This window comes from Geotrypetes seraphini, chromosome 8 (assembly GCF_902459505.1).
Source record: "Geotrypetes seraphini chromosome 8, aGeoSer1.1, whole genome shotgun sequence".
In the NCBI taxonomy this organism is placed as follows: domain Eukaryota; kingdom Metazoa; phylum Chordata; class Amphibia; order Gymnophiona; family Dermophiidae; genus Geotrypetes; species Geotrypetes seraphini.
This window is the reverse complement of record NC_047091.1, coordinates 67,953,444-67,974,112: the sequence shown is the minus strand read 5'-3', so window position 1 is coordinate 67,974,112 and position 20,669 is coordinate 67,953,444. Positions and strand designations below refer to the sequence as shown.

The 20,669-nt window shown below is 44.8% G+C and overlaps 1 protein-coding gene across 10 annotated transcripts in view; it reads left to right on the top strand.

Annotated features, from left to right (window-relative positions):
• SPDYC (speedy/RINGO cell cycle regulator family member C) overlaps window positions 1-20,669 on the top strand; it is a 200,083-nt gene that overhangs the window by 150,153 nt on the left and 29,261 nt on the right. The window contains exons 7-8 of one of the 10 annotated variants that reach the window (XM_033953793.1): window positions 2,594-2,597; window positions 10,140-10,149. The exons of the other annotated variants lie outside the window; for them this stretch is intronic. Of the exons in view, the coding sequence (XP_033809684.1) occupies window positions 2,594-2,597; window positions 10,140-10,143 (8 nt within the window). The 3' untranslated portion in view covers window positions 10,144-10,149. Of the gene's footprint in view, window positions 1-2,593; window positions 2,598-10,139; window positions 10,150-20,669 lie in introns of those variants that run through there. 10 annotated transcript variants of the gene reach the window in all.

Genomic DNA, 20,669 nt, shown 5'->3' with positions numbered 1-20,669 from the left:
CCATTAGAATTAAGATCAAATACCCAAAATTTATTACATATTCCCTCAGTTAGAAGTCATTTGCAACAGCTATGTCCTGGAATTCGATCGGCCTTTGTCAGATGCCTTTTTGTTGTCCTTGCCTTCTGGAAGAAAAAGGTGGTTCACCAGACCATGCAGAGATTGATTACACGTAGGGTTGTAGTGTCTGTACTACCTGCGGAGGTGGGACTCTGTCAATATGCCATCTACTTTACGATGCCCAAAAAGGAAGGTTCCTTTCGACCCATCTTGGATCTCAAGGAGGTCAACTGAGCATTGTGAGTACTCTCTTTTCATTTGGAGACTCTGAAGTTGGTCATCCTGGTGGTTCAACCAGGAGAGTTGCTCAAGTTGCTCAATCTGACAGAGGCTTACCTGCACATCCCAATTAGAACTTCTCATCAGCAACTCTTCAGTTTTGTGTGTTTGTTTGACCTTTGAGAGAGTTCGAGGATCTGTAGCTAGGCCATGGTAGTGGTTGCAGCTGCATTGCATTAGGAATGTACCAAAATCCTTTCCTATCTGGACGACTGGTTGATTCGAGCAATGTCCTTTCAAGAGTTTGATGGTTATAGACTGCATTGTTCAGTTCTAGTTGCTGGGTTGGGTTGTCAGTTTTCCCAAAACTTACCTGGGGCCCTCTCAACTGGAGCACCTTGGAGTTTGCTTCGATACCAACTTGGCGCAAGTTGTTGTTTTTTTTTTGGGGGGGGGTTCTTCTGGTGCACTTAGCAAAGCTTCAGGATCAGATTTGTTCCCTCTTGTTTTCTCCATGTCCCTTAGCGTAGGACTTCCTTCAGGTCTTGGAGATGGTTCAGTGAGCTCAAGCCCACTTGAGACACTTGCAATATGATCTCCTAACCAGATGGTCTCTACAAGTCTATCCGCTGGAGGCTTGGGTGCCTCTGAGTGGTTTGGCTCGATGCAGACTTCAATGGTGGCTGTGTTCCGCCAGACTCGCCTAGGACAGGAGTCTCGAGCAGTCACAGTGGATGGTCATAATGATGGAAGTCAGCTTGTTGGGATGGGGGGCACATTGTCTGGGCTGGTCGGCACAAGGGCAGTGGTCACCGGAGGAGTCCAGGAGTCTATGTGATCTATCAGTCATTTGGAGACTAGAACAATTTGGTGCTGTTGGCTTTTTGTGATCTGTTGTAAGATCAGGAAGTTTGCATTCTCTCTGACAATGTGAGAACAGTGATGTACGTAAATTGGCAGGGGGCACCAAAAGTTGTCTGTTAGCACAGGAAGCTGCATTAATGATGGAGTGGGCAGAAGTTCATCTACAAAATTTGTTGGAAGCTCATGTGGCAGGGGTAGACTGAGGTAGTGTCAGAGAGGCGGAGATCATCATGGACGAGAGGACCATCAAAGAAGTCAGGGAGTTAGAGAAGTTCATAGAGAATGTTCCTCTCGTCCATGTTGATCTCTGCCTCCCTGATACTACCTCAGTTGACCCTTCATAGATCCCAGAGAGTGGTCCTTGAGAGGTCAACACCTTAGACTTTATAGTCAAGACGTGGGGTCAACTGATTCTAGACCGGATGGCAATGTCTCTCAGTACCAAGGTTCCTCGTTTTTTTTCAGTTGTTGCTGGGACACTCAGGCAGAAGTGCTGAATGCCCTACTTCAGCCTCGGCCAACCAGTAGTCTCCTGTACATGTTTCCTCCGTGGCCTCTAATAAGCAGGATTCTCCTTCAGTTGTCATGCCAGCTGGGTAGTTCTCGTAGCACCCGATTGGCCATATCATTCAAGGTTGGTTTGGGGACCTGGTTCACCTTCAGGTGGCGCCACCTCTTCGCCTTCCTCTCTCAGAAAATCTTCTCTCTTAGGGTCCCATTCACATGTTCGATCCGGCTCTATATTGTCTTATGGCATGGCTCTTTTGAGAAGTTGCAACTAAGGAAGAAAGGATATTTGGACTATGTTATTTCCACCCTCTTAGGGTCTTGGAAATTTTCCACTTAGCTTGTGTGTGAGTTTGGCGTGTATTTAAGGACAGTTCAGGCATCTATTCTGGATTTTTTTGGGTTTTCTCCAAGAGGGTCTGGAGAAGGGTCTCTCCTGGTCCGTGAGGGTCCAAGTAGTAGCCTTGTTGGTTTTCCAAGGTGTAGTTCGGGGCCACTGGCTGGTTATTCAGCCAGATGTTATCCTTTTCTTAAGGGCATTTTGCATTCTTCAGCCGCCAACTTATCCATTAGTTCCTTTTTGGGACCTTAACCTAGTCCTGACAGGGCTGGTGCAGCTCCCCTTTGATCTGTTGGGTTCCTATACTCTTAAGGATCTGACCTTGAAGACGGTAATTTTGGTAGCAATTATATCCACAAGGCGCGTATCGGTGTTGCAATCCCTTTTCATATAGGCCTCTCTTTTTCAAAATTATTTTCAAGGGAGCAGGTTGAGCTCTGGATGGTGCCTTCCTTTCTACCCAAGGTAGTGTCTCCCTTTCATGTCGATCAGATGGTGTCTCTTCCGGTCTTGGGAAGCCAGGATGGCTCTATGAAGCAGATACATCTAAGGAAACTTGATGTCCGCAGAGCTCTGTGCACTTATCTCAGTAGGACTTAGGAGTTCTGTAGCTTCGACTGTGCTGTTCGCCGGTTGGAGGAAGGGGGTAAGAAGCAGCAACCATTACATGCTAGATTAAGTGTGGTCCTCTGAATTTCTTTGTGCATCATTATAGGGTGGATGTGCAAACACAACAATATGTTTCAGGGGCATGGGTGCTGAAGTCGGGCCTAGCTGGGTCCCCCCTTAATGGTCATTGCTTTTGTACTTCCCATTGATCTATGCCAGGCTGGAGGGACACTAGAGAAGGTGAAATCAGACTTACTTGCTAGAACATAAGAATATAAGACTTGCCGCTGCTGGGTCAGACCAGTGGTCCATCATGCCCAGCAGTCCGCTAACGCAGCCGCCCTTAGGTCAAAGACCAGTGCCCTATTTGAGTGTAGACTTACTTGCGTATGTTCTGTTCCAGTAGTAATTTATCCAACCTGGTCTTGAATCCCTGAAGGGTGCTTTCCCTTATAACAGCCTCCGGAAGAGCGTTCCAGATTTCTATCACTCTCTGGGTGAAGAAGAACTTCCTCACGTTTGTACGGAATCTTTTCCCTTCTAACTTTAGCGAGTGCCTTCTCATTCTCTTCACCTTGGAGAGGGTGAACAGTATCTCTTTCTTTACTAAGTCAATTCCCTTCAATATATTGAATGCTTCAATCATGTCCCCTCTCAGTCTTCTCCTCAAGGGAGAAGAGGCCCAGTTTCTCTAGCCTCTCATTTTACGGAAACTCCCTCAGTCCCTTAACCATTTTGGTTGCTCTTCTCTGGACTCTTTTGAGTAGTACTATGTCCTTTGTATCGTCAGCAAATTTAATCACCTCACTCATGCCAATTTCTAGGTCATTTATAACGATTTTGAAGAGCACTGAACCTTGCGGCACTCCACTTGTGACGCTTTTCCAGTCCGAGTATTGTCCATTCACCCCCACTCTGTTTCCTATCCTCCAACCAGTTTTTAAGCCATGTGAGTATATCACCTTTGATTCCATGGCTCGCAATTTTTCAAAGTAGGCGTTCATGCGGAACCTTGTCGAATGCCTTCTGAAAATCTAGATATATGATGTCGACTGGGTCACCTTTGTCTATCTGCCCATTTACTCCTTTGAAGAAGTGCAGTAAGTTTGTCAAGCAAGATCTTCCTTTGCTGAAGCCGTGCTGGCTGGTCCTCATCAGTTTGTATCTGTCAAGGTGATCGATGATGTGGTCCATCACCAGCGCCTCTACCATCTTTCCTGGTACGAAAGTCAGACTCACTGGTCTGTAGTTTCCCAGATCTTCCTTTGAACCTTTCTTGAAGATTGGTGTAACATTCGCTACTTGCCAATCTTCCGGAATCTTTCCTGATTTGATCGACAGATTGGCTATTAGTTGGAGAAGTTCAGCTATAACACCTTTCAGTTCCTTGATTACCCTTGGGTGGATGCCGTCCGGTCCCGGGGATTTATCATTTTTAAGCCTATCAATCTGTCTGCATACCTCTTCTAGACTGACCATCGTCCCTGTCAGTTTGCCATCTTCATTTCCTGTGTATAGCCTGTCGGTTTCCGATATATTGGATATATCCTCTTCGGTAAATACAGATGCAAAAAATGTGTTCAGTTTTGTCGGTGATCGATTTGTCCTCCTTTAGTACTTCCTTTATTCCCTGGTCATGTAATGGCCCCACCACTTCCTTCGCGGGTCATTTTCCCTTAATATATTGAAAGAATGGCTTAAAGTTTTTGGCCTCCTTCGCTATTTTTTTCTTCGTAGTCTCTTTTGGCCCCTCTTACCGCCTTATGGCACTTGCTTTGATGTTGTTTGTACTTTTTCCAGTTTTCTTCGGTTTTATCCTTTTCCATTCCTTAAACAAAGTCTTCTTGTCTCTAATCGCTTCCTTCACTGCTACAGTGAGCCACACCGGTTCCTTGTTCTTCTTCCTCTTGAAACCCTTGTTGATACGTGGTATATATAAATTTTGCGCCTCTGTGACTATCTTTAAAACAGGACCATGCTTGCTCTAGCTTATTTACGGTGCTTATCCTCTTCCTAATCTTCTTCCTCACCATGACTCTCATCCCTTCGTAGTTCCCTTTTTAGAAGTTCAGTGCCGTGGCCCATGTCTAGTTGAAGTGGATCATGTTGTGATCAATGTTTCCCAGCGTTCCTTCTACTTCTATATCTTGTGCCAGTCCTCGTCGTCCATTTAGAAATCAGTCTAGAATTGTATTTCCTCTCGTATTTTCCATGACAAGTTGTTCCAGGAAGCAATCGCCTACAGCATCCAGAAACTTGGTCTCTACTCCAGATAATTTAAGTCGCCCATGATAATTGTGTTGCCTCCCTTGCATTCGTGTTTAATCTCATCCATAATTTCTTCATCAGTCTCTTCGAACTGCCCTGGGAATCGGTAGTAGATGCCGATCTTTGTATCCATTCCATTTGTTCCCGGTATTTTAGCCCATAGAGACTCTACCTTATTGGTCGTTTCTGGTGTGTTCTCTCTGGTAGATTCAATTCGCTCTTTTATGTTTAGGGCATTACCCCTACCTTTTTGTTCTATTCTGTCTCTGTGGTATAGCTTGTATCCTGGTAGTACAGTGTCCCAGACGTTATCCTCATTCCACTATGTTTCTGTGATGCCGATGATGTCTAGGTTATCTTTTTGCACCATAGCTTCCAATTCCCCCATTTTATTCCATAGGTTCCTTGCATTTGTGTTCATACACTTAAGTTTAGGGCCTGTTACTTTCTTGCACTTTCTTCCTCCTTCCATCTCCCTTGCTTCTGTCCCTTTCGATCCGTTGGGATTTCTATCTTGCTTATGATCCGGTGAGTCTTCCCTGCAATCTTCTTGCACGGTATCCTCTGGGTATACCGTTTCCCAAACCATCGACTCTTGGTCGACTGTCTGCTTTCTCCTTCTTCTTAGTTTAAAAACTTCTCAATTTCTCCCTTGATGTTGCTCACAAGTAGCCTCGTTCCATCTCTGTTTAGGTGGAGTCCATCCTTCCTGTATAGCTTGCTCTTCCCCCAGAATGCTGTCCAGTTGTGCACAAAGTGGAATCATTCTTTCTCACACCAGCATCTCATCCATACGTTGACTGCCTGCAGTTCAATCTGCCTCTTCCTGTCGGCACTGGGTACCAGCAAGATCTCCAGCTTCCTTCCTAGTATCTGGAACTAGTCTTTCAGTGTTTCCCTGCTGTAGTTCCTGTTGCTCACATAATTTGTCCCAATGTGGATCACCATTACATATCTCCTCCTTCTGCATTGTTTTTTTTTTAAATTTTTTATTTATCAAATTTTAATACATTATCATTTATACAAATAATAAGGAAAAAGGAATTTTACAGAAATAAATAGACAAATCATATAACCTCCAAAGGGTTATCTCTATAATTTCCTCTAGTCCACATAATTTGAGAGAGAACAAATCAGGCATTAAATGAAACAGAAACATTTAAACATAATCATGATCAAAAAAAAGATCAAACATTATGGTGTTTTAATACAAAAGAAACTCCAAATATTAATTATGTGGCGAAAGAAGAAGAGCTCGCTTCATGATGTTGTAAAAATTGTTCTAACTGTATAGAGTCCCAATAAACATAATCATTTTCCTGAAATTTAATCAAGCATTTACAAGGAAACTTTAAATAAAATGTAGCACCCAAGGCTAATACCCTAGATTTCAAAACCAAAAAGGATTTTCTTCTTAATTGTGTTGCTTGGGCTACATCTGGAAATATTAATACATTATCTCCACAAAATTTTGTTTGTTTATTTTGGAAGTAAGCTTTCATTATTAAGGATTTATCTATCTCTCTCGTACACGTTATAAGAAGTGTAGATCTAGTTTGGATTATATCCTGTGAGTCTTCTAAGAAACCAGTCAAATCAAAATCAATTTTTCCCAACTGATCTATACCCGGTTCTATGGAGACTTTTTTCCTCTGAGGAATATAATATAAATTTGTTAGAGGCAAATTTTCTACGTCAGCCATCCCCAATACTTCCTTAAAATATTTCTTAACCAATATTTCTGGAGATATCAAATGAGTTTTGGGGAAATTGACTAGACGTAGATTTTTTGCTCTCTGCAAGTTCTCCATTTTTTCAAATTTCATATGAGTTATATGAAAATCCTTAACAGCTGTTGAGAAGACTGCTTGTAAAGTAAGCATTTGGGACTCTGTTGTTCTAATTGATTTTTCCATAATTTTTAAGTTTGAATCAACATTCACAAACTTATCAATCACTTCCTGTGAAAATTTTATATTCTGTGTCGCCACTGAATTTAATAACCCCTCCATTCGAGTATTAATTAGCCATAAATCTTTCAAAGTAACTTCCTGAGGTTCAGCCATGGGCTCTCTGGGAAACAAAGCCTCATTTTGAAAAGATAAGGCTTTTGGCATCACCCCATAAGATAATAAGGGTGATGTCTGTTGCTCAGAGAGTCCCACCGGCCGAGAAGTGGAGCCAGAATTTGGCTCCAAAACGCCAGGAATACCTGGTGGAGGCGGTGGAGTTCTGCCTGGAGGACTAAGAGATGCTCCTGAAAGCGAGTTCGCTCCTTGGCTATGGCTTAAGACACTAGATGAAACAAAATGTCTATCTATGGGACCTGTCAAAATAGGTGTAGACACCTTTGCTTTCCCTTTTCTTTTCCCCTTATTACAATTTTAATTTTAATACATACGATTTCTCCCGTTTCTCCCAGTGTCTCCAAGGGGCTCCCAAGGGGGGAGCCCCTTTGGCCATGCCCTGCGGCCGCGCGCCGCAGTCACAGCATCCCTTTCAACCATGGAGAAAGGACCCGCGTGACGTCAGGCATCTGTCTCCACAGGTGCCTGCAGGGATTCAGCTGCCCGACCTCCAGGCTTCAGTTGTTGTAAAAGCGCTGCATTCCTGAGCAAATATTAAGTCCAGCAGGTAAATTACACCACAATCCTGTATCTCCCCGGTCTCCTGCAGTCGCAGCGTCCCTTTCAACCACGGAGAAAGGACCCGCGTGACGTCAGGCGTCTGTCTCCACAGGTGCCTGCAGGGATTCAGCTGCCCGACCTCCAGGCTTCAGTTGTTGTAAAAGCGCTGCAGTCCTGAGCAAATATTAAGTCCAGCAGGTAAATTACACCACAATCCTGTATCTCCCCAGTCTCCTGCAGTCGCGGCGTCCCTTTCAACCACGGAGAAAGGACCCGCGTGACGTCAGGCGTCTGTCTCCACAGGTGCCTGCAGGGATTCAGCTGCCCGACCTCCAGGCTTCAGTTGTTGTAAAAGCGCTGCAGTCCTGAGCAAATATTAAGTCCAGCAGGTAAATTACACCACAATCCTGTATCTCCCCAGTCTCCTGCAGTCGCGGCGTCCCTTTCAACCACGGAGAAAGGACCCGCGTGACGTCAGGCGTCTGTCTCCACAGGTGCCTGCAGGGATTCAGCTGCCCGACCTCCAGGCTTCAGTTGTTGTAAAAGCGCTGCAGTCCTGAGCAAATATTAAGTCCAGCAGGTAAATTACACCACAATCCTGTATCTCCCCCTCCTTCTGCATTGTTGATGATCCTGTCGACACGACTCATTATATTCTCCACCTTGGCTCCTGGTAGGCAGGTTACCAGTCAATCCTGTTTTCTCCTGCTATGTGGCTGTCGACTTGTCAGATGATGGAGTCTCCCACGACGATTGCTGTCTTCCCTATCTTCTCTTGTTTCGCTAGCCGCAGGTCCGTGTCCTTGGTGTACGTCCATCTCTCTAGCCACAGGTCTGTGTCCTCGGTGCACTTCCATCTTTCCTCCTCCTGGCGTTGACCTGCATCAGACTCGTCTTCCTGTGGGTTCTCCCCGCTGTTTCCAAGTCCTGGTTCTGCTGCTGTATCATCTAGTCCTTTCTTGTGATTGTCCTCCAGGTGATCCTCACTCTCTGTGGATGTATCTTGGCAGTTCCTCTGTTGTTCCACGGCCTATCTGTATGCCTCCTCGATGAACTTCTCTAACTCCCTGACTTCTTCGATGTTCCTCTCTTTCATGAAGTTTCCAGCCTCTTTGATCTCCTCCCCAGCTGCTCGAAGTCTTCTAGTTCTAGTACTCTGCCTCCAGTAGCTTGACTTGCTTCTTCAGGCCTTCCAATTCCTCGCATCGAGTGCATACATAAGACTGCCTCCCAGAGGGGAGGTAGTCATACATATGACAAATGGTATAGAAGACTGAGTAGCTCATCATCCTGTTTCTATCTGCTATTTCCATTGCTGTCCGCTTGCCGGTCTGTTGTCTGGAGTGGCTTCTCCTTGTTTCCCGGGTCTTATGTACCCTATATGCTTTCTCCCGCTGCATGTAGCGTCCTTGGTGCTGTTACTGTGTAGTCACTCTCCTAATTATATACCTATTATCCCTGCTTCTGTTGTGTATGTCTTCTGCGTCTGCTGTGTTTGTCCTCCGTGACTGCTGTGTTTATTTATTTATCTGCTGCTGTTCGTGTCTGTCCTGTTGCCTTTTGTGAGACTTGCCTGTGTAAGTGTCCTTCCCTGGTGTTTCTTCAGTGCAGTGACTTGTCCCTTCTTAAGGCGCTCTTGCTAAGGCGAGCGCCTTTAATGGCTGAGCGCTGTTGGCCTCTCCCATTTTAAGGGGGAGCTCTGGTGGATGACGGGGGCTGGGCAGAGCTACCTCTCACTGCTGCCCCTTGCTCTCTCCTGCCTTCTGCTCCTTCTTCCCCTCTTCTCTCCTCTCCCGTTTGCCTTCTTTTCTCTCTTTTTGTCTCCTCTCCTGCTTGCCTGCACAAGCCTCTAGCTGAGCACTGTTGACCCCTCCCCTTTTAAGGGAGAGCTCCAGTGGATGGTGGGGTTGGATGGAGCTACCTCTTGCCACTGCCGCTTGCTCTCTCCTGCCTTCTGCTCCTTCTTCCCCTCTCCTCTCCTGTTTGCTGCCTTTCCTCTCCTTTTGCCTCCTCGCCTACCCGAGCCTCTAGCTGAGCGCCATTGGCCCCTCCCCTTTTAAGGGGGAGCTCCGGTGGATGACCAAAGGTTCATCAAGCTCAGTATTCTGTTTCCAACAGTAGCCAACCAAGGTCCTAAGTACCTAGTTAGATCTCAAGTAATATAACAAATTTTATGCTGCTTATCCTAAGAATAAGCAATGGATTTCCCTAAGCCATCTCAATAAAGGCCTAATGTCTTCTTTTTTAGGAATTTATCCAAACCTTTTTTCTTTAGCGTCTCTCCAGACTGGCACTTAGAATACATTATGCTATGTTGGGCTTAGAATACATTATGCTATAAAACAATAAAATTCAGCAGAAATATACTAGCTGTGAGGTCAATATCTGATTTACCAGTAAATATTCTGGGACATCAACTTACATATTTTTTTAATAAATCAGTTTTTAGTAATTTCCTGAAGGACATATGAGTGAGCTTGAAAATAATGGTTCTTAACCACTGATCCATTTTACCTGCCTGAAAGCTGAGCAGTTTATCTAAAAATCTCTTGTATTGACAGGGTTTAATAGTTGGAAAGATAAACAAACGTTGCCCTCGAGTATTCCTATTAGGACTGTATCGCTCAAAGCATAAAGACAAGTAGTTAGGAGCCATACCAAACAGTACTTTAAAACAGGTGCAACCAAACTTAAACAACCAGTGTAACTGTCTGTAAAATGGGGAAATATGGTCACGACGTAAATGGAGTACCTGCTGGTGCAAATCTCCTGATGAGGCACTGGGACTACCGCTTTGAGGTCCAGCAACCTGAGCAGTGTTTGCCAAAAAGCTCTCCTCTTCCAAGTTGCCTGAAAAGGAGAGGAGAGGAAATGAACTGGCAAAGGTCGGGAAAACTCCAGAGCATAATCATCCCTGAAAGGACTGCATGCATTGGAAGAAATGTCCTCTGGAGGCCAGGGTGGTACCTACGAAATTCATTGAAACATCCTCGGGCAGAACCACCTCGCCAAGCCTGGCGAGGTTGGTCCTCCGGTAACCAAGGCACCTTAGAGTCACTCAAAGCCTGAACCAGCTTATCCAACTCCTCCCCGAAGAGAAAGGAGCCCTGAATGGGAAACTTACTGAGCTTTAGCCTTAGACGCAGAATCCGCCAACCAATCCCAAACCCACAGGGTCGCTCCACCAGCTGTCCGATTGATATTTGGATTGAGGAAAAAAGACCATATCAGTCCCTACTATCGCCTATTACATTGGCTCTTGATAGAGGCATGAGTACTATTCAAATTTTCTTGTATCTGTTTTAAGTTGATTTGGGGAATTGCCCCAACTTAACTTAACTCATTTTGCGTTATATAGCCCACTGAGGACAACTAAGAGTTCTAATTTATTTGCCTATCCAAAAATTATTGGCTGCAGATACAAGACTTTTTTGGATAGAACCCTTGCATTCCAAGCAACTAAGCAGCAGTCCTGATGGGGTAATTACATCGGTGGAGTCATGATGTCTTATGGTGCATTTCAAAAAGTAATTAAATCAGCGTTGTTTGACAAATTCATTTCCTAAAAGTGGATATCAGGGTCTTAATTCCTTACACCCTTACAAGAATCCTTAGGTCTACCGATCAGCATCTACTTTCAGTTCCTTCTCTTAAGGTCATCAATACGCGTCGACAATACATCTTCTCTATAACAGCCCCGCAACTGTGGAACTCTGCCCATTTATCTAAGGCAGGGGTGTCAACTCAATCACATAAGGGGCTGAAATCTGAAAAAAAAAGCTAAGACACGGGCCAAATTTTTAATTAAGATACTTAGAGGTCCTTTTATTAAAGTACGCTAACCGATTTAGTGCGTGCTAAATGCGTACCTTAATAAAAGGACCCCTAAGTGACTAAGAATTAGTCTTAGTAGAAATATAAGGTTACAACGTTTCCAACCCCACGCTGGCTCTGTGGTGTAAACAAAATAAATAAAAAAGACTTTTCCTCTCTCTGTTAGGTCCTAGTTCACGCTCGCTGTCTAACACCAGCTCTGGCAGGATACACATTTCAAATCTGACATATTGTAATCACAAAACAGAAAATAAAATTATTTTTTCTACCTTTTGTTGGTCCCAGGCTCTGGTTGTCTTCTGATAACTCGCTTGCCAGGGTCTCTTGCCTATTTGTCGTTTTCTTCGTTCTCGGTGCTAACCATCCATCTTCCGTCTCTGTCCTCCCTTTCCATTTTCCTGTCCTCCCTTTCCATTTTCCTTCCCTCCCCTGGAGATCTGCCATCTTTAATAACATCCCTCCCATCGTATAGTTGAACCTCGGGTTTCTGTTTCCCACATGTAATACTTTACATTTCTCAACGTTGAATTTCATCTGCTATCTCGTCGTCCATTCCCCTAGTTTGTTAAAGTCCCTTTGCAATTCTTCGTAGTCCTCTTTAGTCCGAGCTCCACTAAATTGTTTGGTGTCGTCCGCAAATTTTATTATCTCACACTTCGTCCCTGTTTCTAGATCATTTATGAATATATTAAATAGCAGCAGCCCGAGCACCGAGCCCTGCGGGACCCCACTCGTGATCCTCCTCCAGTCCGAGTAGTGGCCCTTCACTCATACCCTCTGTTTCCTACCCGCCAACCAGTTCTGATCCATCTATGTACGTCTCCTTCCACCCCATGGTTCTTCAGTTTCCGGAGTAGGCATTCATGGGGCACCTTGTCAAAGGGTTTTTGGAAATCTAGATATATGATGTCTATGGGGTCTCCTTTGTCCATCCATTTGTTAATTCCTTCGAAGAAGTGCAATAAGTTCGTTAGGCTCGATCTCCCCTTGCAGAAACCATGTTGGCTGGTTATCAGAAGTTCGTTTCTTTCCAAAATGTTCATTGATGTTTTCTTTTATCAGTGCTTCCGCCATTTTCCCCGGAACCGAGGTCAGACTCACCGGTCTGTAGTTTCCCTGGTCACCTCTTGATCCCTTTTTAAAGATGGGCGTAACGTTGGCTATCTTCCAGTCCTCTGGGATCATGCCTGTTTTCAGGGATAAATTGCAAATTTGCTGCAGTAGTTCCGCTATCTCCTCCTTTAATTCCTTCAGAACCCTTGGATGGATTCCGTCCGGACCCGGGGATTTGTCAGTTTTTAGTTTTTCTATCTGCCTGCGTACATCTTCAAGGCTCACTTCATGGATGTTAATTTTTCTGCTTGATTTCCATTGAAGAATTGCTCAGGTTCCGGTATGTTGGATGTGTCTTCGTTTGTAAATACAGATGAAAAGAACATGTTAAGTCTTTCTGCCACTTTTTCTCTTCCTTCACCACTCCCTTCCTGTCTCCGTCGTCCAGTGGTCCCACCTCCTCCCTAGCCGGTTGCTTCCCTTTAACAAAGTGGTTCTTAACCTGGGTTCGACCGAACCCCAGGGGTTCGGTGAGTCAGTCTCGCGGGTTTGGCGGAGGTCAAAACACACCTCCGACTCGTATAGCGCTTCAGTCACATTCAGTCATCTATCAGTTATTCAGTGATTTTGATCAAGACTGATCGTGTACTCGGTTTCTTGATCTATCAATCTGTAACTAATGCCTTATATACATCAATCAATTCCTGATCAAAATTTGTGATTTAACTGATAGATGATTGAATGTGACCGAAGCGCTTATGATTCGTGATGATACGCCCCGCTTGTCCATAATTGGCTACAGGTGATTACGCAACATCGCTTGGCCTATCTGTGCTGAAGGGGATTTGGTGCGCACAGTAGTCGAATTGTAACTGTTGTGATGGTACGTCGTGTGATACCTATCTTAATATTTTAATCCCTTACTAACTATGTCGAGCAAAATACGAAAGTGGTCGGACGAATATGTACAATATGGATTCACATGTATAACGGAACATGATGGGAGTCAGCGTCCTAATTGCATGATTTGCAATGCCAAGTTGAGTAATTCTAGTCTAGCTCCGGCAAAACTAAGGGAACACTTCCTTAAGCTGCATGGAGATAAAAAATACAAGAACACAACGCTCGCTGAATTCAAGGTGAAGAGAGCAAGATTCGATGAAAAGGCTACTCTGCCTGTTCTCGGCTTTGTACCCATCAACAAACCGATCCTCACAGCATCGTACGAAGTTGCTTACCTGATCGCAAAGCAGGGCAAACCACACACCATTGGTGAAACACTCATAAAACCAGCTGTGTTGAAGATGGCGAATATCATGCTGGGAAAAGCGGCTGAAGTTCAGTTATCTGAAATTCCTCTTTCAAATGACATCATCAGCAACAGAATAGAGGTTGAGAATCTCGGAGAGAGCGAGACCAGAAGGCTTTGAGCACCAAGCCTTCTGGTCTCGCTCTCTCCGAGATTCTCAGATTGAGAATCTCGGAGAGAGCGAGACCAGAAAGCTTTGAGCATGCGCAAATGCTCAAAGCCCAGTCCAGCCTGGCACGAGGAAGAAGAAGGATCTCCCTCGCACAGCCCAGCCCAGCAACAACGAGGGAGGATCTTTGGGCACTGGCACTGGCACGTCCTGTGCATTGGTGCTGGTGCCAGTGCCCAATCGGGTAAGAGATGTTTTGCGGTGCTGGGGGGGATGTAGGATTGCGGGGGAGGGTGGATGACGCGAGCAGGGGGGAGGATGCCGGTTCGCAGGCCAGAAGAGTAAGCGGGAGTGGGAGGAGATTATAGCAGCATGCGCGGTATACGCGTGTGCGTGCTATATAAAAAATTTTTTTACTGAAATGCTTTGGACCCGCGCGCTATACGCGTATGCGTGTTATACACGTATGCGCGTTATATGGGTGAAAATACGGTACGTCCATGAGACGATTTTCAGAACTGCAGGCCTTTTCGTGGGGGCCTTCTGGCCAACATTCCTGGAGTTATCTAGGGAACAGGTAGTGCTACAGCAGATTCCTCCTTTCTTCTGAAGGTGGTCATGCCGTTTCATGTCAACCAGTCCGGGGTCCTCCATGTCTTGGGTAGTTGGGAGAGCTCATTGGAGCAGAGGCACTTGTGCAAGTTGGATGTCCATAGGGTCCTTCGTTTTTATGTTCAGCAGACCCAGGAGTTCTGTAAGTCAGATCATCTTTTTGTCCTCTTATTGTGTACTCGTAAGGGGACGGTACTTCCAAGGCTACTATTGCGTGCTGGATGAAAGAGGCTATCGCTTCTGTGTACCTTCTCCAACAGAAGCCTGTTCTGGAATTTCTCAAAGCTCATTCCACTCGGGGTCAAGCAGCTTCTTGGACTGAATATTCTGTTGTACCTCCGGTAGATATCTGTAAAGCTACGGTTTGGTCTTCTTTCCATTCCTTTGTTTGACACTACCATGTGAACGTTCAGGCGCGTCAGGACATGGTGTTCGGTGTGCTCTTGTTGCTGCCCTTCGGGGGGGTCTCACCCATAATGAGTACTGCTTTGGCATGTCCCATCCGTTTTTGTGCCAGTCTGGAGGGACACTAAAGAAGGAGAAATTAGGTCCTTACCTGCTAATTTTCTTTCTTTTAGTCCCTCCAGACCGGCACAGACCCCACCCTGTCATTTTGTTTGGTATTTTCGCGAATAGTATGGGTTTTTTCTGTGGGTTTTGGTTGTTTGGGGAGTTTAAAGAGCAGTGGCATTTGTTTCAGCTGGTTTAGAACTGTGGAACGTTTCTGAAAGGTTCTTGTTCTAATCAGTATCCAACAGTGGTATTTTTTTTTTTTTGCCTTCTCCATGTATGTGAGGAGTTGAAGTGATGATGTCTTCAGCCTAGTAGTTTTTCTGCTTGGCTGTTCGTTAAGACTGATAGTGATAGGGACTGCACAACCCACTTGTACTGCAGCCAAAAGTCATTGTCTCAGCCTCCACCTGCTGGCAGAGGAGCGTAAGCCCATCTACTTTTGTGCCAGTCTGGAGGGACTGAAAGAAAGAAAATTAGCAGTTAAGGACCTAATTTCTCCTTAAACCCTGCTTAGCTAATTGATTTCACAACATTCTCTGGCAATGAATTAGAGTTTAATTACTCGTGTGAAGAAATTTTCTCTGGGTTTGTTTTAAATCTACTTAACTAGCTTTATCGCATGTCCCCTATTTCTGGTATTTTTGGAAAGAGTAAACGAGTAATTTACATCTACCCTTTCCATTCCACTCAATATTTTATAGATCTCTATCGTATGATCCCAAGCCATCTCTTTTTCAAACTGAAGAGCCCTAACTGCTTTAACCTATCCTCATAGGGAAGTCGTCCCATCCCTTATATCATTTTCATTTCCCTTCTCTGTACTTTTTCTAATTCTGCTATATCTTTTTTGAGATATGGCAACCAGAATTGCATACAGCATTTGAGGTGCGGGTGTACCATAGAGCGATACAAGGGCATTATAACATTTTCATCTTTGTTTTCCATTCCTTTCCTGATAATTCCTAACATTCTATTTGCTTTCTTAGCTGCTGCCACACATTTAGCTGAGAATTTTAACGTATCCTCAACAATGACACCTAGATCCTTTTTCCTGGGCAGTGACTCCTAATGTAGAACCCAGCATCACATAGCTATGGTTTGGGTTCCTCTTTCTCACATGCATCACTTTGCACTTGCTTACATTAAATGTCATCTGCCATTTTGAATACCATTCTCCCGGTCTCACAAGGTCCTCTTACAGTTTTTCACAATCCTCTTGCAATTTAACAACTTTGTTTCATCAGCCAATTTAATTATCTCACTGGTTATTCCAATCTCTAGATCATTGATAAATATGTTAAAAAGCAGTAGACCCAGCACAGACCCCTGGGGAACCCCACTAATTTACCCTTTCTTTCTCAGTCCTTCTAGACCAGCATAGAACCCACCCATGGTTATGCTCAGTATATATACTATGGTGCTAAGAGAAGATGTGCATTTTTCATTGTGGGGTATACGCGTGTTTGGGGGGAGAAAAAATTTTAACAGTATATTGTTTTTATTGTGGGCAGCACCATTTGGTTCATTGGGCTAGCTGGTGGATGGGGAATGCTGGGAGAGTTTTGAATGAGGTTTCTTACTGGTTTGATACTGCTTTTCTGCTTGGCTAGTTGAAGATTGACTCTATAAGGGAAGGCACAGCCTGTTAGTAGCTAATTTTAAAAGTCAAGAATTCTCAGTCTCCACTTGCTGGTAGAGGTGCACAACCCATTCGTCTGTGCCAGTCTGGAGGGACTAAGCGAAACTTAGCAGGTAAGTCTAGTAAATAATTCTAAATGTGCAATTAACATCTAGGAAATCTGAAAATCACCTCCATTCCTTAGTCATTTTGATTATTTCCTCCTCTTCCTATCAGCATTTTAGAAAACTGTTAAAGATTTAAAAATCTGAAAAATAAGTAGAAGTTTAATGTCTTGTATTTTGCTGAGATTGTTCAGTATTTCTTGTTCTGTCAACCGCAGTATATAAATATATTTTTATGTTAACTTCAGAGTAAGTTCCCTTCCCTGCATTTTCCTGCAAAAGTCTAGAAAATACCAGATATGTTAATAAACAACTATTATTTAGTGCCTCTCCAGACCGGTACAGTTCACTGATGGGTAATAGCTCACCATGACCAGCAGGTGGAGACTGAGACAAAACCTTTTGGCTGTAATGCAAGTAGCTGTGCTTCTCCCTAATATAACCAGTCTGTATTCAGTCTCCAAGCAGATGTGGTAAGCTGTTGCCAGTCTTCCCTTGGTTAGTATAGGGCTGTTGGAAGTTTAGTGGCCTTCTTGTCCCCGTTTGGTGCTGGACATATCTTGGGGGGACCCTTTTTGGGTCTGTCCGACCTCAGGGGGGGTGTCACACTTGATGGGTCACTAGTTGAGTTCCTTCACCTCCCCAAAATTTTTATAGAGGTGCCTCAGCTGGAAGCCTTGCCACCGATACCAGCAAGGTATATGGTACTGGAGTCTGTTCTGACAGGCAGGCAGTGCTGGTCTGAAGGGAGCCTTCAATTATCTGTAATTGCTATTTTATTGCTAACTGGCACTTTTCTTGTAGATGGGTTGCGTGTTGCACAATGAGCACTTTTAAGGGGAAAAAGTGCTCATTGTGCTCCAGACGTAAAGTTGATGCAGTCGGCCTGTGTTTGTGGTGTGCCGGCCGCCGCGAAGGGGAATCCTCGTTGGCTTCGGGTGCCGGTGGCCAAGAATTCCCTTTGCAAGTGCCTCACGCTGGCAGCTAACAGGGAAGCCCTGGGCTTCCCTCGCCACCCACACAGGGATTACCCCAGCTGCCGACGGTCAGGGAAATAAGGTTTCCCTTTCTGCCGATGGTGCGGAGGACTCCCTTACCGCTGCTGCAAGCTTGCCTGCTTTAGCAGCTGGGACAGTTCAGGCTTCTCAGCTGCTATAGGCCTCGGGGATATATTTCTGGGCGGGCTTTGCTCTGATTTTGGCAGGAAATGCCTCCATTTTGTCTGTAGTCTCAGGTGACCTTCCCCCTGTGTTGGAGTGACTGCTGAGCCCACTGCTTTCACAGTAAGTCCCATTGGGCTGCCAGGGGATTTTTCCCCTGATTTTGTTTTAGCCTTATGCAAGGCTTATCTTCAAGCGGCTGGGGGTATCGGGTGGGGGGAGATTCCCTCTGCATCCACTCTAATTTTCCCCCTTCAGCGCCGGTTTCGTCCCTGTCATCTCCTGTTTTGTTCAAGCCGCTGAGGATCTCTTAGGACAATGATTTTTTGTATGAGGACCAGTTTTTGCTTGATGAGGACCTGGACCCCTTGGGGACCTCCAGGATCCTCTTGGCACAGATGCCACTGGTGGAGGTTTTTCTATTCCACCAAGCTGGCGATACGTCTGTGGTGCGCATCTTTCAGTGAGAAGAGCTCTAGGAGCTTATTCTGCAAGATTTTTCTGTGTTGCGCTTTGAGTAAGACACGAAGGAGCTCCCGCGTGTTGTGGACCTCCTCCTTCGGGGGATCCGCTCAGCCTCCCACTTTTCCTAAGCATCAGGATATTCGGGTTATCATGCTTGCGCAGTAGAAGGCGTCAGTCACCCTTTCATTTTGCACGCTCTATGGCTCGCTTGTATCCCATTCTGGAGGGGGATAGGAATATCTTGAAGTCATGGTGTGTGGATGTGGTGGTTTTGGCCATCACAAAGTAGCATACGGTGCCAGTTGAGGGCCGCTCATCTTTAAGGGACTCGGAGGAGCGTAGGCCTGGAATCTCTTCTTAAGCAGAATTTTGATGTCACTGCCCTAGCGGTCCAGCCAGCGATGTGTGGTGGTCTGGTGGCTCAGGCTTGTTTTTGGTGGGCCAAGCGTGGTCTTGACCGTGAGTCTGACTGGTCCTTGGTGGAACAGGAAATAGCCAAAATTGAGATGATGCCTCTTATCTCTCTGATGACCTATTGCGAGCATCGGTCAAGTCCATGGCTCTTGGGATGGCCGCTCGTCATACTCTGTGGCTCCAGGCTTGGTTAGCGGATGCGGCATCTAAGGCTAAGCTGATGAAATTTCCCTTTCAGGGGTCTTTCTTGTTTGGCGAGGATTTGGACATGTTGGTTCAGACCTTAACGAACTATAAGATGCCCTGTCTTCCTGAAGGCTGTGCCCACCTGCTTGCGCGAGGTGGCATTGCTTGGGGGGCGTTTGTGTGATTTTTGCAGATACCGCCCTGGTCGAGGGGCAGCTTCCTTTCCTGCTGCCGGGGCTCCCTGGGGCCGTTTCTTTCAGTGCATTCAGTCCTGACATGGGGGGTGGGCATGATCCCTCTGCTGAAGGGGCTTTTTCTATGCAGTTTCCAACAGTATTGCTTTGTTAGTTGTTACTCCTGTTCGGAGTGTTACTGTTATACTTAGCACTTCTTAGTTCTGCTTGGCTATTCAACAGACTGGTTATATTAGGGGGAAGCACAGCTACTTGTATTATAGCCAAAAGGTTTTGTCTCAGTCTTCACCTGCTGGTCATGGTAAGCTGTCACCCATCAGTGAACTACCGGTCTGGAGAGTTCTAAAAGAAAGAAAATTAGCAAGTAAGAACCTAATTTCTCCTTCCAAACAATAGGAGTCCAATTTCAATAAATCCTATACACTTAGAATCTCTATATTTTTTATAGTATAGGATGTACTTCAATAACAGTATTTTATTTAAGATTTCTATGTGCATCCTTATGTTTTTAAACATATGAAGTATTCAGTACCATTCCAACTGCTAGTTTTTACCGGGGACCATCAACACTTATCTGCTTAGTTGCAGGAACTACAGCACCCCAGCCGAACTGCTTAGATCTTGTATAATTTTCCTATGCTGAAACTGTAACATAAACACACATATACCAAATAATATTTTAATCCCATGGCTTAAATACACACCTGATTTCACTCCCTTCCATCTGTTAATAATAATAATAATAATATTTTATTTTGTATACCGCCATACCCAGGGAGTTCAAGGCGGTTCACAACAGATAGATGAATTACATACAGTGCGATTAGAAAAAGAGGAAACATAACAAAGCAATCGTAGGGTCAAACTCGTTTACAATAACAATTTAGGTGAGGGAAGGGTCAAATACGGGTACATACATAAACTAATCATATTTAACATACATAATACTCATTCTGAAATTTAATAATCTCTATTCTACCCACAAACAGACAGGTAAACACTTAAGTCCACACCCACTGGTTCATATATATTCATATTCTGCAAACTACTCCATATTCTCCACATGAAATGTAAAGGAACCCCCCATCCCCCTATTGCACACGCATCTCCCTGTCCCTGCGTCTCCTATAAATTCAGAAAGTTATGGTCTCAAATTGTAAGATTACAATATACTAAGGCATATGGGGACAGACTTAAAGATCTCAATCTGTATATTTTGGAGGAAAGACAGGTGAGGGAAGATAAGATAGAGACATTTAAATACCTACGTAATGTAAATGTGCATGAGCTGAGTTTCTTTCATTTGAAAGGAAACTCTGCAATGAGAGGGCATAGGATGAAGTTAAGAGGTAATATGCTCCGGAGAAATCTAAGGAAATACTTTTTACGGAAAGGGTGGTAGATGCGTGGAACAGTCTTCCAGAAGAGGTGGTAGAGACAGAGATTGTGTCTGAATTCAAAAGGGCTTGGGATAGGCACGTGGGATCTCTCGAAGAGAGAAAGAGATAATGGTTACTGGGGATGGGCAGAATAGATGGGCCATTTGGCCTTTATCTGCCATCATGTTTCTATGAGTTCCGGAT